At 38.0% G+C, this 27,000-nt stretch overlaps 1 protein-coding gene across 2 annotated transcripts in view; it reads left to right on the top strand.

Moving 5' to 3' along the window:
* GPC6 (glypican 6) overlaps positions 1 to 27,000 on the top strand; it is a 1,055,520-nt gene that overhangs the window by 716,718 nt on the left and 311,802 nt on the right. For both annotated transcript variants that reach the window (XM_037024937.2, XM_037024936.2), the window contains exon 4: positions 3,993 to 4,158. In XM_037024937.2, coding sequence (XP_036880832.2) covers positions 3,993 to 4,158 — 166 coding nt within the window. The remainder of the gene's footprint in view (positions 1 to 3,992; positions 4,159 to 27,000) is intronic.

Raw genomic sequence — 27,000 nt, 5'->3', positions numbered from 1 at the left:
AATAATAGGTCCACATCACCAACTAAGAGAAGTCAACATTTTGTTTCTCAAAATGGATTTTTTCTTGATTTTTGCTAATGACCACAATTTTCTTCAGTAGGATTTTTTTCCAATAGTCCACAAAATTTATAAATTAGTGGCATTATGTATCTGAGATGATACTCTATTCTAAATTTTAAGTGTGAGTTTTTTAAACTCCTTTATTTTGATTTTGCTAAATATTCAGATTTGTCTACTATTTCAGGATTTTTTTTAATGTTGCATATTTTTCCAGAGACCAGTTGGTAAATGATTTTGGATCTGGTGCTTATTAGAACCCACTGAGGCCAGAATACTGGTATTGGGTATAGACTAGAAGAAACACACCATTAATTTAAAAGTGGATAATACACCTTTCAGAACTACCAAAATAAGAAGTAGTGATAATCCCAAATGCTGACAAGGATGTGGGGAAAACTGGATCTCTCACATATTGCTGTTGAAAATGTAAAATGCTACAATCAGTCTGGGAACTAGTTTGACTATTTCTTGAGATAACATTTTCTTCCAAACCAAACATACACTAATCAATTGACCCATCAGTTGTTCTCTTGAGAATTTATCCCAGAGAAATGAAAACTTATGTCCATGCAGAACCCCATACTTGAATGCTCACAGAAGCATTATTTCTAGTTCCTGTTCCTAATAGCAAACTAATGGAAACAACCCAAATGTCCTTCTGTAAGTGAAGAATTGAACAAATTTTGTTATAGTCAAACAAACAAATACTAAGCAATAAAAGAGAATGAACTCTTAATACCTGCAATAACTTGAGAGGACCTCATGGGCATTATGCTCAGTTAAAAAAAAAGTGAGGCTCAACAGTTTACATATTATACACTTACATCTACATAACATTCTTGAAATGATAAAATGATAGAGATAAAAAAAGATTAGTGGCAATAGAGTGCCAGGGACAAGAGCAAGGGGTAGAGTGGGGGGTAGCACAGGGGGGTTCATTTATGGTGAAAGAGTTTTTATGTTGATTGTGGTATTGTTACAGAAACCTGCACATGGGATAAACTCTATGTGTGTATGTGTACACACATCATACCCACATGAATGCCATTTGAAAAAAATCATAAACATGGAAAAAGGTCTATAGACTAGTTAGCACCAAGGTACTGATGTCAATTTCCTCATTTTGATATTGTAACTGCAGCTATTTGAAATGTTGCCATTGAGGGAAGGCCAGTGGAGGTACCTGGGACTCTACTAATTTTGAAACTCTTTTTGAGTGTGCACTGATTTCAAAATAAAAAAAAATAATGGCTATAGCACAGTTATAAAGCACTATTAAACACTGAAAAACAGAAATATCCCTTCACACAATTGGCATTTAAAACAATCTTTTCAGAGATACTTCTAAAAGTCTTCAGATTGAAATCATGTTTTTTTTTATTTTTAATACAAGCATTCACTTAAATCAATTCAAAAAATATGGTCTGTGAACATGAAAGCTTCAACTTTGATCCTCCACTCTCCATTTTATTCTTTTTCAAATGCCCTTTATTTGACCAAGGAAGATGTCATTTCCAAAAGTACTGAGAGAGCCCCATTTAACTTGAACAACATTGTTCTTTTTTTTTAGGTTATTAAAGCTGTTCAATTTTCTGTGTTGGTTGCTACCCTGAGTTGGAGATTCTTGTGAAATGTCAGACTGAGAAAATTGTATTGGTTCTAACTCACACACACACACACACACACACACACACACAAACACGCATGCCCACACAAAAGATTTGGAATTAATGTAATCAGTAACCTTTGAAAATGAAGTTAAAAAGCAACAAGTGAATGTTAAGATGTATAAAACTATCTTGTTTCTTTTTTCTTTGAGTATCAAAGTGGCCCAGAAACTGGAAACCACAATAGAGGGTTCAACTCAAAACGCATGCATCAAGTGCCTACATCATAGTCATAATACCTTTTACTGATGTGCATGTTTTGCCCAGTGGTGCAGATATAATGATGCAAAGCAGTCCACACAGTCAAAGAGATCTCAGATTTGCACCCCCGTACTGATAAATGCTCCAGGTTTTATACTGGCACACAGAGTGAAAAGAGGCAAAGCGACATATAATACCAAGGGTGTGAAAGCCCAAAATCTAGAATCAGAGGAAGAAATTGCTTAGCCAGCATGAGTAAGAATAGGGAGGTCTTTAGAAAAAGCCTAAGGTCAGGCAAGAAATCACAAGGCTATGGAAAACAAAATGCTGTGGACACAGTGTGTAGCACTGAACCGTGCCAAATAAGTAAAATGTATAAAAATTTGGCATTTTATTTTAATTTTGTATGGAGAATACAGAATTAATGTCTTTATTTGTTTTAATGGGATACATGTGGATAAGATATTCTCAAGGCAGTGTTGTTTAGTGGTGGATAAAATTTGGCATTTTCAACAAAATAGGCTCTCAGGAGAAGATGAAAGGGTGGCGCTAACGTGAGTTCTAAAGAGGAGTCAGAATCCTCACTGCGGTTTTCATTTTTTGTGTTTGTTTTGTTGTTGGAAAATTAGTTTTAGAATTACTGTATTCTAAACCACTCTCTGAATATCTTTATAAAGAAAGGCCAAGTATATTTTATTTTACCTTTTCGATTTAGAGGACTTAATGCCCTAATCTCCTATTGTTGATCATGTTAATTCTATTTTTTCAAAGCCAACATTAAACTACCAAGAAAGTAAAAATCGAAATGATATTACTTTGAAATGCATAAAAAATAAGGTGAACTAATAGATGAACAGAAGGATGGAAAGATTTGTGTAAAAGAAAATGTAAGAAAGTGTTGAAAGTAGAATTTTGGAGTGTGGGCATGGGGAGGTATTATAAAAATCATCCAAGCTTTTTGTAGGTTTGAAAATTTTCATAAAATTTTGGAAAGAAAATGCAAAAAAAAAAATCAAAAGAACAATTTGAGAGCCTAAATAAAGAGCTTCATTCTTTGAGATTAGGGACTTTGTCAGGATACAGCATAAAATTAAAAAAATACTACAAAAACCGAAGCTTTACATAAAAACCTCAACTATGGTTTCTAGGTAAAGGATAAAATGATAGATTAGCTATAGTAGTTGGATACCAAGTCAATTTAACAATGTGTATGCATCTAGTCTGAAAAAGAGTTTTCTGTGTCTTTTTTCTGTTGTTGGTGCATACTATTTTAAATGTGCTTTCCCTTGAAGTCAAATTAGAACTTTCAGTGAGTCTAAGACCTATGGGTTTAGAATTGATTAAGTTAGCCACACCAGTGCTTTCTTATTCAATGCAAATTCACATTGATCGATTATTAGCTCCTGTGAATTACTGCATGGATTTGTCCTCACATGCAACACAGGGTCCATTTTCCACAAAGTTCTCAGAACTGCAAACCTGCAGATGCCTGAAGGTGTTGCCTTCAGAATTCCATTGCTTCTAAGTAGGCCTGTATTTCAGGAACCCCAGACAAGTTGATATTGGTCCTTTTTTAAAGTCATGTGCGAAAGAAGAATATCTGCCAACCTCCTTTAGCAACAGGGTCAAATAACCAGTTGGAAAGTTTTCTAAAGGTGTCACATTAAACTTTAATAATACCGACATGTTTATGGGGCTCTTCACTTTACACATTGCTTTCCTGTGCACTATCTCATTTCATGTTCTGTTGAAATGAAAGTGTTTTAGGGCTGCATTACAATGACATGGATTTCCAAATGTTGATGGGGACATTCCAAGAAAATTGATAATTTCTGTTTCAAACAGAAGTATTTGGCCAGAATGGAGGGGCTTCAAGACGAAGTGTTACAAAAGCGTTAAAACTCTCGGCGTTTCTTTAGTCCTCTGTTCCATTGCTGCAGTTCATACGAGTCGTTTCATCTTTGTTTTGAAGGTTTTTTTAAGGAGAAAATGAATCACTTCTTTTTCTCTCTGCCTTCCGTCCTCTCATTTCTGATTTCCTTTCTGTTTCTGATACGTCTGCAGGTCAGCCCGACCCCGGGGTGCATCCGCGCTCTCATGAAGATGCTCTACTGCCCGTACTGCCGAGGCCTCCCCAGCGTGAGACCCTGCAGCAACTACTGTCTCAACGTCATGAAGGGCTGCCTGGCAAACCAGGCGGATCTGGACACGGAGTGGAATCTGTTCATAGGTAAGACGCCTTTCCACGGACCCATGACATAGGTAACTCCGACGTACCCATCAGACAGGTGCGGGAGCAAGTGTTGATGGTGCCTGAGGGACAGGTTTGAGGTTGTGATGACACGTAGAGACTAAGAGGACTTTTTTTTTAAGAACAGCTTTTAGCAAATTACAAACATTATTTTGCATTTTTCTTAATTTTGTTTTAAAATCCTGAAAAATAAGACTTCCTAGTCTCTTGTGAAGTAGAGTCCCATTAAAGAGTGTACACACTGGCTGTTTTCAATTAGCTGATCTCTGTGACGAAGATAAAAGTCATCTTGCTGCATTTCTGTGAGCTCCTAGGAGAAGGGACAGGTAGAAAAAATGTTAAAAAAACAATTCATGGTACTACTCCTTCTTAGTATTATGTCCGCCTGGTCACAGATATTAGTAAACAGCGCCTTCCCTAAACATCTATGGTGAAAATAGCTCAATATTTTTGCTAAAACATGCACGCTGCCTTCCTCATTCTGTGAAGAATGCTCCAAGCACACACACATGACACAGCCTTCCAGTCTTGAGGAGGCAGGAGGGAAGAAGGAGGGAGGGAAGTTCTGTGAATCATGGGTCTGCTCTTGAGTTGTAGAAATCACTCAGGGGGCTGCACTGCCAAAAGATATTTCCCAAATAACTATCCAAGGATAAAAGGACACATTTTATAGGCAGGCTGCTCCCAGGAAAATACACAGGCCTTGAAAGAGTAAATGTGTTTTCTTCCCCTCTGTCAAAGGGCCTTCAAATAAAAGTGTTTTTCCATTGCATTTACTGCAATTGCACAGTGACAAGCAGAGTGGTGCAAATAACAGTGGCATTCATCAGGCTCAGAGGGCCCTCATCACTTATGCAAACCTCTAAACCAGAATGCACAAGTGAAGTCCCCTAACATCGAAGATTTGGGTACAATAGGAAAAAGATCTAATACGTATTGGAATGCAGAGAAACCTAAGCCCACTGTGCAAAGATGTGCTTAGGTCACAGGCATTCAGCTTTGGCAATGAAGCCCGTTGGCTAATGTACTATTATGCTTAGGAGAGCCAGAGAAAATGGTTTTGAAGTTTCAAAAAAAGATTTCAGAGTGGGGAGATTCAAATGAAAGTCACCTAACAGAAATCTCAGATATCATTTCAGAGAGAATAAATTGAAATGCTGCTCTTTCTCCCCTCAAGTGGGAGTACAAAATCTGTTTGTACAATCTTTACTTGAAAAACGGGAGTTTTTAAAAAGTGAAATCATTAAGTTACCCTTCTCTCTCAAAAATGATATGATTCTTTGCTAAGATTTTTGTTCTTTGCTGAGATTTTGAAACAGTTATGAATAAAAAAAATTATGAAGGAAAAAATCTTGACCTTCTAAAATATAAATTTAGATTAATGCCAGCAAAGACACACTACCCAAATAATACTAATTAAAAAGTATTCTCATCAAATCTTAAAAGATTTGCATATCTAAAAACCAGATTAAACCACGTAGCATCACTTTTGAGTCATGTAGATTATTCAGACTTTTTGGTTGCAACTGCCCTATTTCATAGCATAAATTGTCTGTGGTCAGCCTGCAACTTATTGATGGAAGTGTGCATGTAGATTTTGTTGCTTGGAGCAGGACATGATTAAGAATGAGAATATAGACTTTTTAACTTGTGAAAGCAACACTGGCTTCTTGACTGGTCTTTTTCCTCAGTGCTGATTGGCTGTTTTAACATAAGATAAATCTTTATCCTTTTTATCATTTGGGTTTCCTGGATCCCAGTTTGATGTGAAATTGAATGTGTGGAAAACCACTTGATTTAAAAACTAAAATTTGAACCCACCATGCATTGGATGTACTTTAATGTAAGAGGAACTTGGTGGTTAGTCCTTCATTACTATATCTCATTTTTTTTATTGGTTCTAGAAATCTCTGAGAAAATACTTTCCGTTTTCTTTCTTCTGGTTTTGCTATGGCACTGAGAATTGACCCCCAACAGAGACTTAAGGAGCAAGGTGTGTTCTTGCTAATACTCGTCCTGATGTAGTTGTAGTTCACAAATTTATTATATATATTTCTTAAGTGTGCCAACTCTGTCTTCCAAATGTATTCATCCGTGATGATGGTATTGCAGAGTGTTTATGAATGCAGAAGCATATCAGTAATCCAACATATAATAGCCCTTTCTCTGCTTAGCGCCTGCAGCCTATCACTCTGGGGCTTCAACAGTCTTTTCATCAAGCTCTTGGTTCCTGTTGCCGTCAGTGGTGTGTGCCATCGCTTTCTTCTACAGTAACATCCCAGTTCATACATTTTGGGGGGTTGTTTTTTATTATGTGTTCACCTAAAATATGTTGATTGCATGCAATCAGCCATCAATAAACAAAAAAATCGAATTGGTAGCACATTCTCACGATTCTTTACAATGCCATGAATTAATTGAAAGTGACTCAAAGCTATTTAGAATTCTGTTGGTGTCTGGATCATGTCAAAAGAAAGGCAATTCACTGACAAAATGAAATGTTTTAAGTGTTCAAGTAAAAACCCCAGTGGTATTCCATTCACTTACGAAGTTCTGTATTTTTGCTTTTTTTTTTTTTGAATCCTGAAAAAGAAATCTGGAGTCTATTTGGGATGCATTTTCGTAGTTCTCCTTGAGGAAGTTAAACTCCGTGCCCTGAACAGAGACAGAACTCAAAAAATTCTTATCAATTAACTATTGTAGGAAAAAGGAAGAACTCTTCACCTTTTACTTATAGACCTTTTTTTTCTTTTTTAAACTTGCTGACAGCTTTGAAGAAGCTGCTGCTAGACCCATTTATGTGTACTTGAAAGTCACAGTTCACCTCTGCCAGGAATTCTCAGCTGCTTTCTAGGAGCACATGGGATTCCCCCAGTACAAAGTACAGCGCAGCTTCAGTTTGAATTTCAGCTTGCTGAACAGATAGGTGTATCGCGCCGCACCCCTGAGCTCATCAGGACCTGAAGCAACACAAAACTATTCTAGGTCTTTTCTCACTACTGGAAACATGGGATAAGAGAAGAATATAAGTTGAGATTTTGACAGCCACTGCTTAGGACTTACCCCAGGCATTGCTGTTTATTCATACACAGTGTCTTCCAGCCTGACTTCTGAATGTTGTATAAATTCAAAAGGGTTTCTTGAAAAATGTTCACATAAATTAAAATTTCCTAGAGGAAAACTGTGGACAGAACTCGTTGTTTCTATAATGTCCATGGTTATCTGGGTGTTTGAGTGTTTGTCATTGACACCAACACTCCATGGATAAGAACCATTAGATTTGACAAGGGATCATGTTGCAGATTCCACCTCACTCATCAGCACAAAGCTCAGGCTGAAATTACATGTATATGTTGCTATGATAAATCTTGAATCTACTTTAAAATCCAGCATGTGTGGAATAGCCTCCTCCAAACATCTGGTGTCTTCTATGATTTTCTAGTTGGTGAGAACCTGAGATAGAAAAAAAAGTGGGGTGGGGGGCCCTGCTGGTGTGGGAGGTAAATGTCGGTGAGACCAAAGGCAGGGGTTCCATTCCATCTTGCAAAATGTTTTATCACTAAAATGTCATAAGATGCTCACTACTGTGAGTATAAGACAAAATTGTCTACAGTTCCACAGAAGTGAGACCTGAAGATGTTTTTGTCCCCATGTCATAGCCTAATTTTTTAGGCTATCCAAGTTAGTACAACCCTACTCATCTTAGCATATTCATTCAACTCACAGTATTGGGTAAGCTAAACACAAACATAATATTTTCTGCAGGAATTTAATGTAGTTTAGTTAGTTATGATCAACTGAGGTAAAGGTAGGAAATAGAAGCACAGGCTGTTAAGTGATACTTGGCACAGGTGGACTTAACCTAGTATGGGGCATCATGATAGCCCTACCTTGATAATATAGAATGTAATATCAAGTAAGACTCTATTGAATTAGCATTGTCAAAATAATTGATGTTGCATAGCAGTAACATATATAATTCTTACAATATAGGGCCCAAAATATTTTGCAAGTTCCCATCACAATTATAATAGGTCTAGCATGATCCGTCAGTGATTCTTAAATACGTACTTGTTTTCTTTGCTAAATGTTTTATGATTGAGTCTCACCACCACCACTACCACTGATTTGAACTGATAAGGAATGGAGAATTGGTATGAATTTTTATCAAGAAAAAGTTGCATTCCCTGATCTATAGATGCCTTCCAATGGAGGGGGAGAAAGAAAAGCAACAGAGTAGCTTATATTTTAAATTTAGGCCTTGAACACTCATAGACCAAACACACCATAGTACTAAACTTTCTGGGCTTCCTTCCTCCTAGCCAATTACTAAGTCGAAGACACAGCCCAAAGACAGATGCTGGCCTAAGATTATCAAACATAAGGCCCAAGGTAGGCACTAAATTCACACCAGGCCCAGAGACCCTGCAGTGGGTGCTCTGCATTCATCCTTTCATTTATTCATTCATCCAACACATGTTTACTGAGTGGCTAGTGTGGACCTTGCTCTAGTCTAAGCATAGACACACAGCAGATAGCACTCTGCCCACTAAGGCCAGGGCTCAATGTATGTTCTTTGAGTGGAATAAATGGAAACAACTAGACAGAAATGGAAGGAAATGCACTAAGAGGTTCTATTTTACTTTGTAAGTCTACACTTTTAATGGAAGTATGACTAATTCAGTAATTTAAAAAGCACATATCCCTGTTGTTAATGGACTCTGTAAGTGCAGGGATGGCAGAAACAAATCAGATAATGAACCTGGTTCTTTCACTGTGACAGCTGCTATCAAGTCATAAATTAGTGCCAGCCACAAGGAAGCTGAGTTAGGTCAGTCAAATGACTAGTGTCATGTAATACATGGCTACTTTGGTGAACAAATGACTTTCTTAGGATCTGCAAGAGTTGTTTATCCTCAAGGTATTTAGTGTAGTCACAACTTTGTGTCTGAGGGTGAATGTTGCTAGATAAACAATTTCTGTTTCTAATAAATAAAGTTGGGTTCTCTTTTTGTAAAGGGCACAGAACTGTGTGATGTTACATTTCAGAAGGATACAAAATAAACACAAGAAACTATTTACAGGATTGTATAAGTTACTCCTCTTTCAAAGATGTTCTTAAGCATGAAATTCTATAATACAAATATGATAAGAATTTTTTTAGTTACAAAGAATTCCATAGTAAATATGACTTGACTCCGGTTGATATATGCTGAAATGCCATGTTTCAAAAACCTCTAGACCCTAAACATAGAAAATTATTTCCTTTCAACCGAAGAAAAAGAAAAATTGAAGAATTGTTTTGAGCAGCAAACTTTCATGTTTCCTTCATCTCCATTTTGTGTAAGATAAGTCCAGATAATTCAGTATTAAACATATACAGTCCAGAAACACAATTCTTAGATTGAGGAACAAAAGCCAAGCAATTATTGTAGAATCTGATGTCACTGGTAACTACAGAATTCGCTTTTGCCCTTGTGCATTCCTAAAAGCACCAAGAAAGATTTTAAAAAAAACAAAAACACTTTATTTTCCATCAGTTGAAATCTAACCCCACCCAACCCCCTGCCTTCCTTATATAGTCATTGAATACATATTTTTCATTTCTCGTGGACATTTATCACGTGCTGTTTTCTCTGGGTAATGCTGGCAGAATTCAGAAGCAGTACTAACTACTCGCTGAGAAAAAAAAAGAGAGAGAGAGGAAGAAAACAGTTGGCTGGTTCCCAGGAGCCTTTCATAAGCTGCATTTGTTACCAATTTCCTACATTTAGGAAATGGTTTACTTCTAAACGCTGCATATATGAAAATATTTCTAAGTGGTACAATAGGGTTAAAGCCTTAAGGGTGGCATAATGTCTGAGGCTGTTCAGTAAGCGCAGAGGCCGGCATTCTTAACATCTGAACACTTACTAATGATCGTCTTGAGGCAACCACACAAGGGATTCATAGGAATGCAATCTCTATTCTAAGTCCAGCAGATTTTCCCATGGATCAGAGCAGGCAAAGTACATCAATCCTAAAATTACCTGCTGCAATAGACACGCAGTCATTCTAAGATCTGTATGTTATTTCCTTGGTCCCCAATGCCAATCCTTATACATCCACCGAGTCCAGTTCCCACATATGCAACTTCTAACAACTTGTAATTGTAGTCATTCCATTCTCTATTTACTGATGACTACAAAAATGATATTTTAACCTAAATTTTCAAGTTGGCATTAATGGTACAATAAATAAAACACCAACCAATGTCCTGTAATGATACATACCTATATTTGCAAGCGTAAGGTTCTTTAGGATATAAGTTCAATTTATAATAAGAAGTTTACTGAAATACCTCTCATGCCTTATCTAGCTCTCCACTTTCCACGGGAACAAGCAACAGAAGGACCTAGTTTACCAGGAGAAATGACTCCAGGGACTAGAGAGTGGCCTTTGTTTTTCCATTGGAATTTTATGTTTTGCTTTTATTTACATTTCAATTTCAGCATTTGCTACAGACAAATTGTTTAATTTGATTTTATCAAAAGGTACTTGTTTTTAATAATTGGCATCTGATTGTGATACATGTGATTGTTTTCACTGTCGTGCTTTCATGTCTGAGCTATAATTGAAGACGTCTATCCCTTGACTTGCTAAGAGAAAATATTTGATGACTCTTTAGAATAGAATTAAATAGATGCAGAAGGCCCAGAAACACAGGAGAAAGTCAAATGCTATTAGCCCAGTCACATTCTTAGCAATTCCAGTTTCAGGAGGTAAGAGGAATAGTAGGTAGAAGAAACCATTGTATTGTAAAAACTGGAAAATAAGAAATATAAGTAGATGTAAGTAAGTGGATTGCTGAGGAAAACATTAAGCCACATGTTATTCACACAAATAGAAAACTCATAACAAGTCCCAGGGCCATCATAACCAAAAAGTCCTTCATGCGATGACCGATTTAATAGAATGAAGAAGGGGTGACTCCTGAGGCATTTAGATCACTGTAAACGTCCTGATTAGCAGCGAAAGTGAAAATATTTCAACCCAAATAATAAATCCATGTGCACTGTTGCAACACTTTATTAAAATATCTTAATGATATTAATGTTAGTGAGGGTACTTAGATTTATTTTCCCATATATATATTTATATTTATGTATATATATAATTAAGTCTACAGATAGACATATAGATATATCTTCTAGTTGCTCTAAAAGCTCCTTTAATTCATGATTGCCTCAAGAGTAGAACTGCTGATCATGTCATTATGTTTGAGTCATTTTTGAAATTAGCTCTAATTTGCCTCAAGCTAGTTTCTTTAACAATTGTAAAAGAGACTTAGAATCTTACTCTCTTCATCTTGTTGTCTCCGTGCCTTGTTTCTTATAAGCAACCCTCCCAGGAGCCAGAGGTGGAAGCCAAGTTAGAAGAAACTGCCCCATGAGTTATTCTGATGGTTAAAGGCATATTTTCATTGGTTACTCTGACAGGGAAATGGGTATTAAAGTCCTTGGGAGTAATTTAAACTTTGAGAACCTTCATGGTATATGAAAACTTTGAGCTTATAACTCATTTGAAAATACTGTGCCTACAGATACTTTGTAAGGTAGCCAGGAGAGAATTTAAATTAAAATAGAGCATGAAATATTCCTTGTCCTTCAAATCACTGCTTACATATAAATCCCACATAAAAGAGATATATGCTCGATTTTTTTTTGCATGGATTTAAACAATTTGCTATGCTAAGAATTTCCTTTACTATAACTCTGAAGAACTGAAATACAAAGTGAAATGAGAAGTACATTGTTGGATATATGACATTACCCAAAGAAGGGACATATCTATATGCACCACACCTTTTTTTAGGGATCTTCGAAAGATAACACTGATCAATTAAATGTCAAAAAAGCCAGTTATTCACCACTAAAATCTCAACGCTCAGGAAATTCGTTGATTAAATCAAGGCCTAAGAATAATACTGGGTAAGATGAATGAGCTAGTAGATAAGAAAGAGTTTTGAAAGTAATAATGACCACCCTTTTGATGCCATAGCTAATGTAGCTTTCAGATGGGTTAGATCAGAAAGTGACCCCATTCTATATCGGTCCTATGTCTATCTTTTGAGTAGTTTCACACCAGCTTAAGTCAGTTCTCCCAGAGAAAGGAGAACAGCTGATCTACAAGAGAGTTCATTGACTTTAAGAGGAAAGTGTTCTCAAAATCCACAGCAATCATCTGCTGAAGGCCACTTGGAGCCTTTGCTGTTTTCACTTAAGCATGTGTCTTCTGGTTTTCTAAATTCAATGGGGTTGATCATTGCTATCATTAAAATAATTTAGTGTTCCAAATTATTCTGTGTTAACATAGTCTTAGAGATGTATTCCACAGTCTATGTGGAATACCCAACCAAATGGCAAAACTGAAGTCATCAGTAGTCCTAGGAATGTTACTCAGGAATAATCCCACAAATACCAATACACAGTTAGCTTTGAGGATATGGATCATGTATAGGAGGAGCTGACTTCTGGAAGGTGATTCCACAAAGTGAAATACTTATGCCCCTTCATTGGTCATCCTTATAGTATTTTTGATCAAATCACTGTGTCTGAATATAAAGTATTTGGCAAGTTCTTGGTGATCCTATTTAATATGTGCTTAATACTACCTTTATTGGTTGAAAACCTAGGTATATGCTTCCCAAGGTTGTTGATGAATGTTTAAGTGTGCCTTGCTACTCACTTCTAATCATAGAATCCAAATTCTAAAATTGAGAAAGTTGTAGAAACTTTATTTCCTCCTTTCTATGGATCTGGGTTCCAAGTGGAGAACATAACATATATAGCAAGAATAACTAACAATTCTTGAATACTTACTTTATACCATGCAATATTATAACCTCTTGATAAGTTTAATCCCTACAACAACCTATTAAGTAGTCAATATTGTGTTATAATCACTGTATGTGGCTAGTGGCTACTCAGTTGGTCAGTTTAGGTTTAGACCATTAAAACACTTATAATTTCTGTGACATGGCTCAGCATCTGAATGCCTGATTGTCTTCAAAAAGGCATTTATTACATCCTTTTTTGTGCTTAGATCTAGACAAGGCATATGGTAGACACAAAAGAAACTAAACTGTACTACCTGATCCTGAGAAATTATCATTTTCCAAAGAGATGAAATGTGTGCTTTCAACATGGGAGTTTGGTTAAGTGAAGGTAATAGTTAAGAGCAATAGTCCTCAAATTGCTGTGTGAGTTTGAATCCTGACTTCACCATTTATTATCTCGTGTGACTTGAGTAACATTATTTAACTTTCTTAAATGTCAGTTTCCTCATCAATAAACTGGAGATAATAGTGCCCAGTGCTCAGCATTGTGTGGGTTAAACTAGATAATGCATGCAAATCCGAGGGAATAAGACACGTCCACAGAGGCAGCACCAAAGGAGAGATGGTGTGGTTCCCTGTTCTGGTGAATGAGCTGTGAAGGTGTGAACAGAAAATAGAAAGTAGTGAGTAGAAAGCGACAGAGTAAGCAAGGAGGTGGGAGAACGCCAGCCACCAGGGTACCAGCAGCATGCAAACCAAAGAGATGACAAGAGCAGGATGACAACGGGAAAATGGTCCCAGCGCAGTGACCCAGTTAGAAAGGAAGGGGCGAGACTGCAGGTGCTCTTCGTCATGTGAGCTGCTCCTCTCTGTTTCTGGATTTGCCGTGGTTCCTGAGAGGCAGGACCCATCCCAGTAGAGATGACCCTCCCTTGCTCAGGTGAATAAGCACTTGATGGCCCCAGGATGGGAAAACAGTGGTAGGAGAGTAAGAATAAGGATACTGTGCTCAGCCGCCTCCGAGGACACCAGCCACGTGGCAATAGACATACTTGCCGGTGTGTATCACGAGGTCAGGTGGGTCAGTGCTGGACGGCTGAAGCTTTGAAAGTCGCACCAACTACTTGACTTTCTTTTGTCTTACTGGCAATGATAAATCACAGGGCATTTTTATCCACGCAGTGGCAGGATCTAAGTAGTAATCTGACAGCCAAGTAAAGGATGGATTTAAATGGATGACACTAGTGGTAGTGAGCTTGGAGAGGTCGCCTAAGCCTAGCATGATGGAGAAAGGGAGACAGCACTAATCATGGATTTCGAAATAAAGATAAATAGGACTTGATGTCTAAGCACAGGTGACTAAATGTACAAAACAAAGAAAGAAATACATCAGATGTGACTGAGATAAGCACACAAAACACAGACAGTGCTGTCAGCAGATATACAAGCTAGTTTGGGGTATAGCAAACATAGGTGTCCTCAGTCTTTCTAGGGTTTGTTAGATTTGTGATGTAGTGCTATGGAAAATGGGAATACCCAAGCAGGTGTTGAATATCGCTGTGTTCTGTGCTCCTAAAGCAAGAGCTGCGGATGCCAAGAAACTCTGGAGGGTTTTCCCCAGCCCTAATGGCTCTGTGGCCACCTTCCCTGCTCAATTCCAAAAGACCATGCCCCACGTCCCCTCTCCTGGGCATCAGGTAGGTGCCTGCGTGTTCCTTCCCTGTGAAATCATGCTGTCTTTACCCTTAGCTGTTAAACATTTTATAGTTAAACACTGCTCATCAATATGTACTCCCAAAAAGAGTCAGTATCTATACCCCCCCAACCTCTTTAATTAAGTGCCTTTAGAATGTCTATTGTGCAAATATGAAAATGCTTGACATAACTGTTCAGTGGAGACACACTTTGATTGCTCTCCAAGATATATTTTTCTAATGATTCAGGAACCCCTTGATGGTCATATTTATCATACACTTTGACATTTTATAATCCCAGTCAATCCAAGAGGACATTTATTTTCTATTGGTTTTGGCTTCTGCAATCCTCAATGCATAAAATCTAGGAGTACTTTGTTCATTTCTGGCCACTGCCAAGTTCTGAATTTCTTGCGGAGGTATGAAATTTGCTAATTTTACAAAAAGCTTGCCCCAAGGGCATTCCTTTCCTCCACTGGCAAGAAAGCCACGCCTCAGAGAGCAGCTCCTGACTGCGTCGCATGCCTCATGGCACAACTGTCACCAGTGAAAACTCAACATATAAGGACTGGTGTACTCTTTTCATTGATTTCCGAACATGGAATCCCCCCAAGGAGCAAGACAAACAGACATGATAAGCTTTTGCAATGCAATATTGGAAGAAGCAGTGAGGTTTTCTTGAATCCCATATTGCTAAGTACTAATTTAAGAATGCCCTGGAGTATAAATTATTTCTCTAAACCTCTATCATGACTTTTGTCAACTGCCTTCTGCTTAGCCCATTAAAGGTGAAAACCATGAAATATTACTTGATTTGTAATCCAAGAAAATGCCCTAAAGCCACCTGTCCCTCTTTGGAAAGATGCCAGAGCAAAGTGAGAGGAAAGTCAAGCTCACAAACGAAAATTTGAGGTTGCCTCTGGTGGCTCTGATCAAAGGTCGAGGCTATGGGCTGCATTCAGGCTTCCAGTCTCTTTGGGAGAATTTGCATTTATTTTTCTTAACCCACAGGAGAATCCTGGGTTTGGAGACCAACATTTCAAATAGTTTAACAGTGGTCATGCAACTCTTTGAAAACAAGCTGACAATGAAGTATGTTGAATAGTTACTACCTTTCTGTTGAATTTGATTTGGAGAAGTTAGTTTCAGGATACATTTAATTTCCCTGTGAAATTTGGTAGATATTAAATTCCTTTTCTCCTGAGTGCCTCAGGATTTTTTAAAACTCACTTTAATTCTGCTGTGCCATACATTGACTCCTACCCATTTAATTGGTGATCACTGGGCATCGGATTGCTTGGTTCATCATAAGCTTGTTAAACCAACCTTTAAAATATAAGACAAAAAAAGTTTCATTTATATCCATGCATTTTTTAAGATGCAGAAATGAATATTTCAGAAATGCAAAATGATGAAATATAAACCTCATTCGATGAATTGATTACAAGACAAAAAAACAAATTCTTTCATCTGAAACTTAATCTGTCAGAGGAACAGCCACTTGATGACTGTAAGTCTGAATACGTAAATACTATTAACTTATTTATTAATTTTATTGCCATAAAATTGGTATGTAAAAATATATACGTGTCATGTGTACAGTATCACTCAGCATCCATATACAGTACACCAATTTTTAAAATTTTTTTCTCTTGTCATTTTGATATTGTTGGACTGAATAAATTAACAGCTTTTTTTCATTCACCTTGATTATTTCATTCACATGGAGAATTTTACTAGGATATTCTTAACTGAGATAAATCAAAAAACTTCCAGTGGGTTAAGTATAAGGACAAGATATATGTTAATTTCTGAATGACCTCCTTTTAGTAGAGCATGTTTATTCTCAAATAATATTTTTTAATATTAGGGAAACATTTTTATTGTTCCCTAACTCTCATAATGTATCTGGACTTCATCACAAATATTTTCTTGTAGTAAAAATCTGAGAAATAATTATGAGCATATGAAGAGGACCGTAATTACTGCAATTATGGAAAAGTAATTCACTGGCTGTACAAATTCAACAGATTTCAAATAGAGTGGACAGGCCATAAAAAGCAAGCAGGATATTGAAAATAAATATTTGGGGAGCTAGGAAATTGCTGGTTTAATGCACATACCAAATGTAAATATTTTGCTAACATTTGTATAATTTAGTTTCTCAAAAACTAAAACCATCAAGTTTTTTTTTAAATCTAAAAAAGAAAACAAATAGATGCTAAAATGATCAAGTGTTTTCAGGCATTAGTTTTCTTGTCCATCTGGTAGATATGAGACACTCAAACATGGTGAAAATTAGGTTAAAATGAAGCAAAAAATGTTTTGCAGAATTATTCCTAAAGTTCGAAGTAGCTAGAGCCCATTTGGGAATGAATCATTGTAGAATACCTGTGAACATACTTAAAAGAGGGAGGAAACAGGATGGAGGGAGAAGGCCATGGACTTTGGTTCTAGAAAGAGTTGAGGTGTAGCCCCACATGACCACGTTAGAAGGCAGCCTCCAGCAGTCACAGGTTCTTGTACTAAAACCAGGTGGTTTTCCAAGAAGATGGCCATACCCTAAGGGCCTTCTACCACCACCATACTCTCAGCTGCCCAAGCAGCCTCCTGGAGGTCTTGTAAGTTTCCGAAGAGCCTGTTGATAACAATAATCAGTGATATTAATAGCAGTTCATTTCTTTTGTATTATTTTATTTAATCACCAAAACACTTCTAAGAGACAAGTGAAATTATTGTCCCATTTTACAAAGTAGGAAAGAGAGCCTCCCAGAGCTCAGGGTCATGTTGCCATTAGGTGGGGGAGCCGGGGTTCCTAGCCAGGTTTGTGCAAGCAAAGTCCTGTACAGCTCCACTGTCCACACCAGAGAAAATTCATCTGCTGTGAACTGCAGACCTAGACAACTGATGTCATCTCCAGATTCTATACATGGCGATTACTGTGAACTCACATTTTTTTCTGGTTCTTGGTCAACAATTAACAATTATAAAATGTTGCACACAAGCCACTCATTCTTTCAACTTGGATAAGATGTTTTTCTGAGTTGTAACACTGAAATGCGGGCCACCTTGCTTTGAACATTTGCAGAATAGTTTTTATGAGATTATAGTCCATAGTCTTACCAGCCATCTACAGTGGACATCTTATGAGAACCATCCGGGTGGGGCTTTCTATTGAATTTACTGTGGAGAAGCCCTAGAGAAAGTTCTCCACTGTAGAATACGCTATATCATACAGTCATTAACAGACTCAGAACACAAACAGGAAAAGCTAGTTCCCAAGCAACCAGTTTGATTTACTCTAATGGAAAATGTAATTAATATCAACAGTCATTTTATTGCCATTGCTCTTACCCACCGACTGTCAGAACAGCCCACCTTTATTTCACACAACATGAAGTTTTTGTTACTATACCTTCTCCCTGGAGTCATCTCACTTTTCCCTTATCTGGATTTCTCTTTTATTTGTTCTTTTTCTGTGTTTCTCTGTCTATATGCCATTTAAGTCCAGTTTTCAGTGAGGTTAAATTTAAATAAACCTGCTCTACATGCCCTTGGGAAAGTTGCTTAAGATTTCTGAATCTTGATCTCAATTGCTGTAAGGTGCCTGCCTTGTATCATTGTCAGGGCTAAAAGGTGTGTGTGTAAAATACATAATATAATACAATTGCAATGAATAGTATCTACGCCTGAGAACTTTAAGGATTGTATTCCTTAAAAACAAGTTTAAAGGTCAGAAAGGAATTTAAAATATGTAGTGGTATGCAAGATAATATAATGTGAATTTTATTATCATTAATGTATTTGAATCATATTCATGATCACAAAGTCTTATTAGGAGTCCAAGTACTACTTCTGAAAACCCAATACATCCACCTTAGTATGCCACTGAATATTTTTAAAATGTAGTTTTATTCTTGGATAACCTTCAGCAATCATAAAATGAGGACATAGCACTCAGAATTGCTTAAAAACACAAATATTGCTAAAATATTTTAATGCATGGCTCTTCATACTGCTCTGCAACATGGGTGAATGAAATACAGTGGGATGGCAGCCAATTTGTTAAGTACACTGAGTGGAAAATAAATTCACCATCTCAAAATCAGCGATGCCCTCCTTTCCTTTCAGTTCAGTATTCTGTTGTTTTCTTTCCCAGGAAGGCACAAGGAAGTGATTAAAGCAACATTTCCCAGTCTTTCACTGGCAAAATCCAAGTAGTGTGGAGGAAAAAATTATATATAAAAAAGAATGAGGGATTTTAAGGATTCATCTAAAGAAAATAATATGCAACATAGGAATTATATGAATTTAAAAATATCTATTTAAATTTGCCGGTGTTGTTGGACACATGCCAATATAGTAACAACAAATACCTGCCATAATAAAGAAAACTGTTTTACAAGGTGCAAGTGGTCTTTGCCAAACAGATTTAATCGTTATTAGTTGATGGGATTTTTAAATTATCATACCAGGTGCCAGGAAAATAGAAACCCTGCTTGTATATAGAACATATTATTCACCAGCATTTCTTCACTGAATTTTCAATAAGCCTAGAAACTAACTGAACTTTTGAGTCTAAGTGTTTGGTCAAATCACATAGCATCTGACTCCAAACCCACAATTAATAGATAATCCCCAAATTTAGTTAAAGCATTTTTTAAATAAATATTTATTTCACAGATTTTCTTCAAACAAAAAGGGAAGTGACACTGCTGAAAAAATTTTTACTTTTTCTCTCTGGAAAAGTTGGCAATCTATTTCTGAACCAGTGTGAAAAATATCACAGGAAGAAATGAACAAGTTCATTCAGAGTCATCTGTAGGAAGACAGGAGAGAAAGGACAGCTGTGGAAAAACATGGAGGCTGTTAAAGAGCTGGAAAAGGAAAAGATGAGCCACCTCTTCATACCTCCAGGCATAAGAATATGCGAATGGCCTGACAAGACAGATAGTACCGAGTGCAAGAATGAAAGGTTATAAATATATTTTTGCAGTCTTGGGAAGATCTGTAAGAATGAAATGGTGGTGTCAAAAAAAAAAAACAGTTGATAAAGAAATGGCATTGATTTCTCCACAGCGCAAGTGGCACAGAAATTAGAAACCGGGATAAATAAAGTTAGTGTCGCGTGACACAGGAAAAGCCTGACCTGCAGGTAAAAAGGAAGAAAGGATATAGGTTAGGAGGAGCAGTGTGTGCCCTTTGCTCCTCTCTGGGGAATATTTTCCCATCTGCTTCCAAATTAACTATGCATTTTTTAAAGTTTCATTAGTCGTTTCTTCTATGCCTGGCCTGGGCTAGGTGCTGTGGGACTAAGAAAAACTAGTGAAGGAACAGCAGTCCTAGAACCAGGGATCTCGGGGCTAGGTAGCAGTTCTGTGAGGTCTCTCCCCGGTGGGAGTGTCTGAGTCTGTAGCAAGTTGCAGGGCTGGACAGGTGATGACAGGGAGAAGATAGTACAGATGTCCTTAAAATCCCTTCTGGCTTGTCACCTGCTGCTGTTGCTCTATCACCTTCCAACCCAGAATCCCGTCGCCCTTACACTGCTTTTTGCTTCACGTTTGTCTAGACCTACTTCTGGGGGACACTGCCCCTGGGTCTTGCTGTTCTCTGTTTCCCTCTGGCCATATGTCATAATGCATGTATAAAGAAAGCACCATTGCTGTGGACTTCCCCCACTGACCCCACAGGGTTCTCTCCACAGTGTGGAGAGTCTAATTCATAATTATGAGCAATAATTTACTGATTTGAGAGTGGCTTGTGTGGACTGAGGAAATCAAAGATACTCTGTGGTATTAACATGTAATTTGCATAGGGCACATGCATCTGGCTGAGCATATAAAGCCGTGAGATCCTCTTCCTGCTCTCTTTCAACACCCAGCCTGCTCATTGGTCGTCAAGTCCTCCAGGTATATTCTCACTGCAGGGCCCTTGCACCTGCTGTTCCCTCTTCCTACATGGCTCTTCCTGCAGAGATGCACACAGTAGTTTCCCTCACTCCTGGAAGTTCTCAATCAAAATATGCCTTCTTAGTGAGACTGTCCCATATTCTTTATTCAAAATTTTACCATCCTCCCCACAACCATTCCTGTTCTGTTTCTCTCCTTAATATATCCCGGTGTATGTTACCAATCTATTTGTTTGTTAGGTTATCTTTGATCCATGGAACCAACAAGGGACTTTGTTTTGTTTTGCTCTATTCCTAGTCCATTTCCAGCAACAATTCCTGGCACATAGTAGGTACTGAATACATTATTGTTAAATAAATCCATGAATAACAGACTGTTGTTAGCTTCTGCTTTCTTCTCTACACTGTGGGTTTAATAACACTTGCTCTGCCTAGGTCACACATTGTTGTGATAATTAGATGAAAATACAGATGTATGTGTGTTGTGAAAATGCTATAGTGCTTTCCATGGTAAGATTATTATTAATAGGAGCAGTATTATCAATATCTTCAACAGGATTATACTTTTCTAATCTCATTGACATTGTAGAAGGTTTCTAGCTGTTCTAGAATATACCAGTATCACGTAATGAGACTGTCAGCAAAAACTAAACTGTTGAGGAGGCCGAGGTAATGTGCACCATCAGCAATCCCTGCTAGACCCAGAATGCTGAGTCACCTCCTGGAACCAAAGCTAAAACCTCCGGAATGGCCTTCGGAAAGAAACATGATTTTTCTACTCACGTCTACTAAGGGCCAGAAGGAGCCAGGGTGAATCGGTCTACAACCAGCACCACAAATGTTATTCATAATCAGCTAGTAGTTTTGTAAATATATCCCATTGGTCACAAGTGAAGCCAGGTAAATCTAACTGTCCTACCTATATAATCCTCTCAAAGCATATGAGAAGCATTGTCTTCAGTGACTGAAGGCAAGAAATATTTATTTTAATTACATATATAAGTTCTGACCCAAGCGGATGGTAGGTATATAGACTGTCTAGATTTAGCCCTAAAGTCTCAAAGTTTTCTCAGAGGTTTAGAGCTCTGTAATATGACTAGATTGATCACTCTGCCTAAACAATTAGAAGGTCTTAATAAGCTGCTTACCCTTGATAAATAGGATTGTTGGAAATACATGCTTATTGTGGGCTAATAAGGTTGAAGAGTCAAACTTTCTAATGCATTATAATTCTTAGCATAACACAATTCCTTAAAACCATTATCTGCCCTTAAAAAACCCATTCCAGTCATATCTTTGAACAGTATATCTTGCAAACCCAATTTTTAAAAGTTGAGGTGTTTTAACAGCTTGTAGATCATTTTGCATTATGTGGTATGTATTTCATTTCAAAAATTATTTATCCACACCTAGCCACATGCAAATAGGCACACTCTATTGTTGTTTTTTAAAAATTTTTCCCATGGCAGTCACTCAGCTTGGTTTATTTTCTTCAAGATGTAGAGCATTTTACAAATAAATGTTTGTTTACAAATGCCATATTGCTAGATATCTTCAAAACACGTGTATTAAGTATAATAGGCATACTTAAAGAAAAATGTTATTCCTAACAAAAGAGAGCATAATAATTATATAAAATTAAAGGGCTTTTGTTTGGGGGATATAATTGTTCTTTTTAAAAAAGAATAACAATCTTGCAAACTCCATGCCACATTCAACATAGGTTCAAAGAGATTTGTGCCTCACCCTATTGTTTCATCGCATAGAATTTCAGTCTAAGAGAGATGTACACTATAGAAACAAATTTCCAGTGAATTTTAGAAATTTCTAAAAGTGTATGTCTCTTCTTAAGATGTCATTAACACTATAAATTATATGGAGGTATTTTTATTTAACAGTATTTTATAAATATCTAGAGTGTCCCCTAGCTGGATTCTACCAAGCAAGGCGATGGGAATAAAACATGAGTAGGACTTGGCCCCTGTACACCAAGCCCATGTCTAAGGGAGAGAAACACATAAATAGTTAACTATAATAGCATGTTAATCTTGCTAAAATCCAGCTACATATGTTGAAAATGCCAGGGCAAAACAGATGGTAATGATTAATGCTACCTCGATGAGGTCAAGGAAGGCTTTTCATAGGAGGTGGTATTTGAAGTGGGTCTTAAAATATGAAAGGAAATTGACCAGGCGTTCAGGCCAGGTCGTGCATGACAAACAGAGGGTGCAGCAAGAGCAGCGAAATGGTGCAGTGAAGCTGCATGGCTTGTGTAAAAAGTAGCCTAACTAAACCATAGAGCACATAGGTGGGTTAGCAGGTGAGGAAAAAGAGAGAGAAACTGCCTATGGGTGTAATTACTGAGAGATTGGCTGGAGCCTGGTTATGAACTACGTCATGTGCTATGCTGTGGAGTCGGTGCATGTATGCCACAGAGACTGGAATTTATGCTGCAGGACTGGGACACAATTAATTGTACTTAAAATGTATCAAACCAATGCCTCTCCTTTAAAACTTCTCTGTTTCCTCCCTACTAAATTCTGGATTGCTGTATGCCATGGTCTCGGCTCAACACAATTCAACAATTAAGTATGTACTGATTTGTATAGGGTGTTTCTGCCTCATCTTTCCCTTGTCATCCTCATCCAAACCTGATTCTGAGGAGCTTTGTCTGAGCCAGGCGATTTTATGTGGATCTTCATCTTACCAAAACTAAGGTCAGATGCCTCCTTGTTAATGGTTCTCTGACAAAGCTCTGCCCCCACGATTTCTGCCTCTGTGGGCTTGCAGGGAACCTTTTAAGAAAAGTGCAGGTCCAGGTCCTCATTTATGCAGCAGACTTTCCTCGCCCTCACCACGTTGGCGCTGCTGTTCACAGGGTTTGGTTCTCACCCGGGTGGCCTCTCACAAATACACCCCTTAGGCAGCTGTCACATCATGTCCCATTTTCTCAGCACTCAGCTTCTACCAGATAAGCCTGTCACACCAGGTTTTAGGGGAAGTTAGAATCAGTGACTTCATTTTTGCAGAGAATGACTGTCGTGGAAAATTACCACAATTGCTGCATCTTAGCCAGAGAAGCATTGGAAATGGTGCAGAAGCTAGATGTGTTTGCCTCTCCATATAGTTCAACTGTACTTTCAGGGGATATGTGATTAGTGTTTTCAACCCCAGCTCCTGAATTGGAATTCCAGAGGGTCACTGGCATTTTTTAAAAGCTCAATGGGCAATTTTGAAAAATAATTAGAACTGAAGACATCTGGATTCAAGAGTTAGCACTAGTTTTGAAATGTAATAGGGATGATAGTTGTCACATTCTACATAAAATTATGTGTTTTCTTTGTTGTTGAAAAACTGAAGTTAATAGTTGTTGAAATCATGCTTTAATATTTCTACCACATCCTTCTGGTTGTTACCCAAACAACTCACAAGAGACTCTGAGAAAGAAATAGAAGCTACATTGAAAAAAGATCATTGTTTAAATCTGACCACATGTCCAATTAGGCCAGCATAGTCCTTGCGGACCCAGCGTAATTATAAATACCCCCCTTTCACTTTCAAAAGTGTTCCACTTTGGGCAGTGAGCAATATGCTTACTCTCAATTTATTTGGCTCCTGGGGCTGTAGAAGTCCATTTTCTGTGTAGTTAGTACTTGGGGGAACACTGAGACGCCCTTTTTCCATAAAGACCAACAGGGAAAAGAAACAAAATAGCTTTCTACTAATAAACTAATAAGTCATTACAGAATTGTTCCTTATTTCAGAGATTTAGTTACTTATATTTAGAAAAACTACCAGCTTAATCAGGTATTTTAATATATAGGAAAAAAAGTACTAGCAGAAGTGGATGGTTAGGTCTCTTTAAAAAAAGGGTTCAGAAAAGCAAATTTGAGCAGAGTATGTCTTGGTGAAAAAGATCAGGCTAAACTGCAGTGATATAAATATCCTGCTAATAATACAAAGCTGAAAAATGTGATGCTATTTTTCTTAGTTTCTTCTAATCTTTTGCTTGTCAGATGGCATTCTGAGTCCTGATATGTGTTTTTTATGTCCTATGATTAAAAACGGGGTGTGGGTGGCTCTCAACAGAGAAGGTGAGCCTTACTAGCTCTGCAGAGGAATCTCCTCCACCACAACCCTTGATACAAAAACTGCCATTTTGGTTTATACATGTAGTCTTTGTCAGGACCAGTGTGCTCCAGCATAACCAGTCACCGCTTGTTTTGCCATGAAGCTGAGCTTCTGTGCCAGCAAACCTGAGCTGTTACCCTGAACCAGTGGTATATTCATTTAGGTCTATGGATCTCAAAGTTTAGGGAACACTGGAATCCCTGAGAGGGCTTGTGAAAATACAGAGCGCTGGGTGCCACTCTCAGAATTTGTCTGGTGTGGGGAATGTATAATTCTAACCAGTCTCCGAGGGCTGCTCATGCTGGGCTACACTTTGATAACCACTGACCCAAAAAAATCCCCTGTCTGACACCTCTTGGCAGACAGCCAGCAGCCTCCCCCAAGCCTTGGTTGCCTTTCCTTCTATTTAAACTTCAACAATCAGCTTACCCACCTTCAAACCCGCCCTGTAGAAAAGAGAGTTCGTATGAGTGCATCTAATCCACGTGGCCCACCACGCCAGTTATGTCCTCATTTGTTTGTGCTTCATAAGAATGCACTTACCGTGTGCGTGAGGAAACCTGTGGGAAATGCACTGAATTTCTTATATCAATCTGTCAGTGTAAATGAGAGGCGAGTAATCTTGACTTTAAAGCAAGCACTTCTTGTACACTCTGTTTTAGAGAGGCGTGGAGGGATCTGCATTTGAAACCCCAATTCATCTTTCACTGTCCACACACGCATGTACACACACACATGTACTTAGGCACACATACGCACCCAACAAAATTCACATCCTGCAAGTACAAAAAAACTGTTAAATGATTAGAAAGTGAAATTAACCAGGTATCTCAGAAGGCTTCTAAGACTCAGGTCCCAGGCCAGCTTTCCGCTCATTGTAAGTGTATTGTCGTCTGACATGCATTGATATCAGTCTTCAGACTGCTGGCTTCCACGTGGGTACCTGGGAAAGCAGCCTTGCAGAGAAGACAGTGGAGGTTGCTGAGAATCAGGCCGAGTAGCGTCATGAGGGTCTGTTTCTCGATGGGTCATTTTAACTCACATACAGGATCCTTTAATAAAAAACCTGATGAAGCAGTTAGTTATGTACTTGCAATTAGTTACAATTCTACATTAGCAGGAGTGACAAGAGTATTATTGTCACTAGTAAAGGAAGGAGAAAAAGCAAAAGACATGATCATCTAGAAACAACTGGCCAGAAATTCCACTCACCAGAGATTAGAGCATATCACTCTAAAAATGTCCAAAATATTTTTAAGTTTTAAATTAACCCTAGTAAAATGCAATTTGATATTTTATCTGTTTATTAGGTCTTCTGACCTAAGGCTTTTTGGACCATTTGAAAATAATAGTTTATAACTTGAAGGTAGAGTTGGTATTTAACTGATATATTCTATAAGTAAATCAAATTAACATGTGTGCTTTAACAAAGAATGGATGTCACTTGAAATCTTAGCAAACATTTTTGGTGTATTCAAATACATTTTTAAAAGCCCAAAACGTGATTCCCCAGTAAATGTTATCCAGTGGGTTTAACTAGTTTTGAATCGTGATTCCCTTTGAGAAGTCTTTGAAAGCCGGGCACCCTCTCCCTAGATAAACGTGACCTCACAGACATAGAATTTTGAGCCTACATCAGTATGTCCTTTTTCTGTGGGGCAGTTGCATCTGGGGAGGTCTCTTCCTAAACATTAGGTGAAACCTCAACCTGGAGTGGGGAGGGTTCTTGACTCTGATGGAGAAAGAATTCTCAACCAGATCAGTGTAAGTAAGGGAAGAATTCATTAAGTGAGAGTAGCAGTGGATGGCAGCGGGCATGCAAGCAGTAGAGACCGAGGAAGAACAGAGGGAGGGAAGGGAAGCTCACTGAACTCCTGCTCGGCATGGGGCAGACCCCCTGCCAACTCCTAAGCCAGGACCACCTGGCATCCAGTGTCCACCTGAATCTGCACAGCCTGGGAACTAAGCCCCTACCATCCCAGTATTTGGGGGAGCCATAGAGCACTGGCTGAAGTCAGTTTATGTTCTGAGAACTTCCATTTCCCCACTAGTCTGAAATAAAATGGAAAGAGAAAGGACTGATTTAAGACTAGAACACTGATTGAAATAGCAAAGTGACAGACACTTTCCACCAGAGGTGGAGGTTGGAGAATTCTTGTCTTTATCATGGAAAAGAGTTCATAGACAAGTGCAATCAGCTTATTCAACAAGAAAGTTGATTTGATATAAGGTGGGAGTGCAAGCTACCTCAGAGAGGACGCAAGTTTAAG

This window comes from Manis javanica, chromosome 9 (genome assembly GCF_040802235.1).
Source record: "Manis javanica isolate MJ-LG chromosome 9, MJ_LKY, whole genome shotgun sequence".
NCBI classification, from domain to species: domain Eukaryota; kingdom Metazoa; phylum Chordata; class Mammalia; order Pholidota; family Manidae; genus Manis; species Manis javanica.
This window is presented reverse-complemented; position numbering and strand designations above follow the sequence as displayed.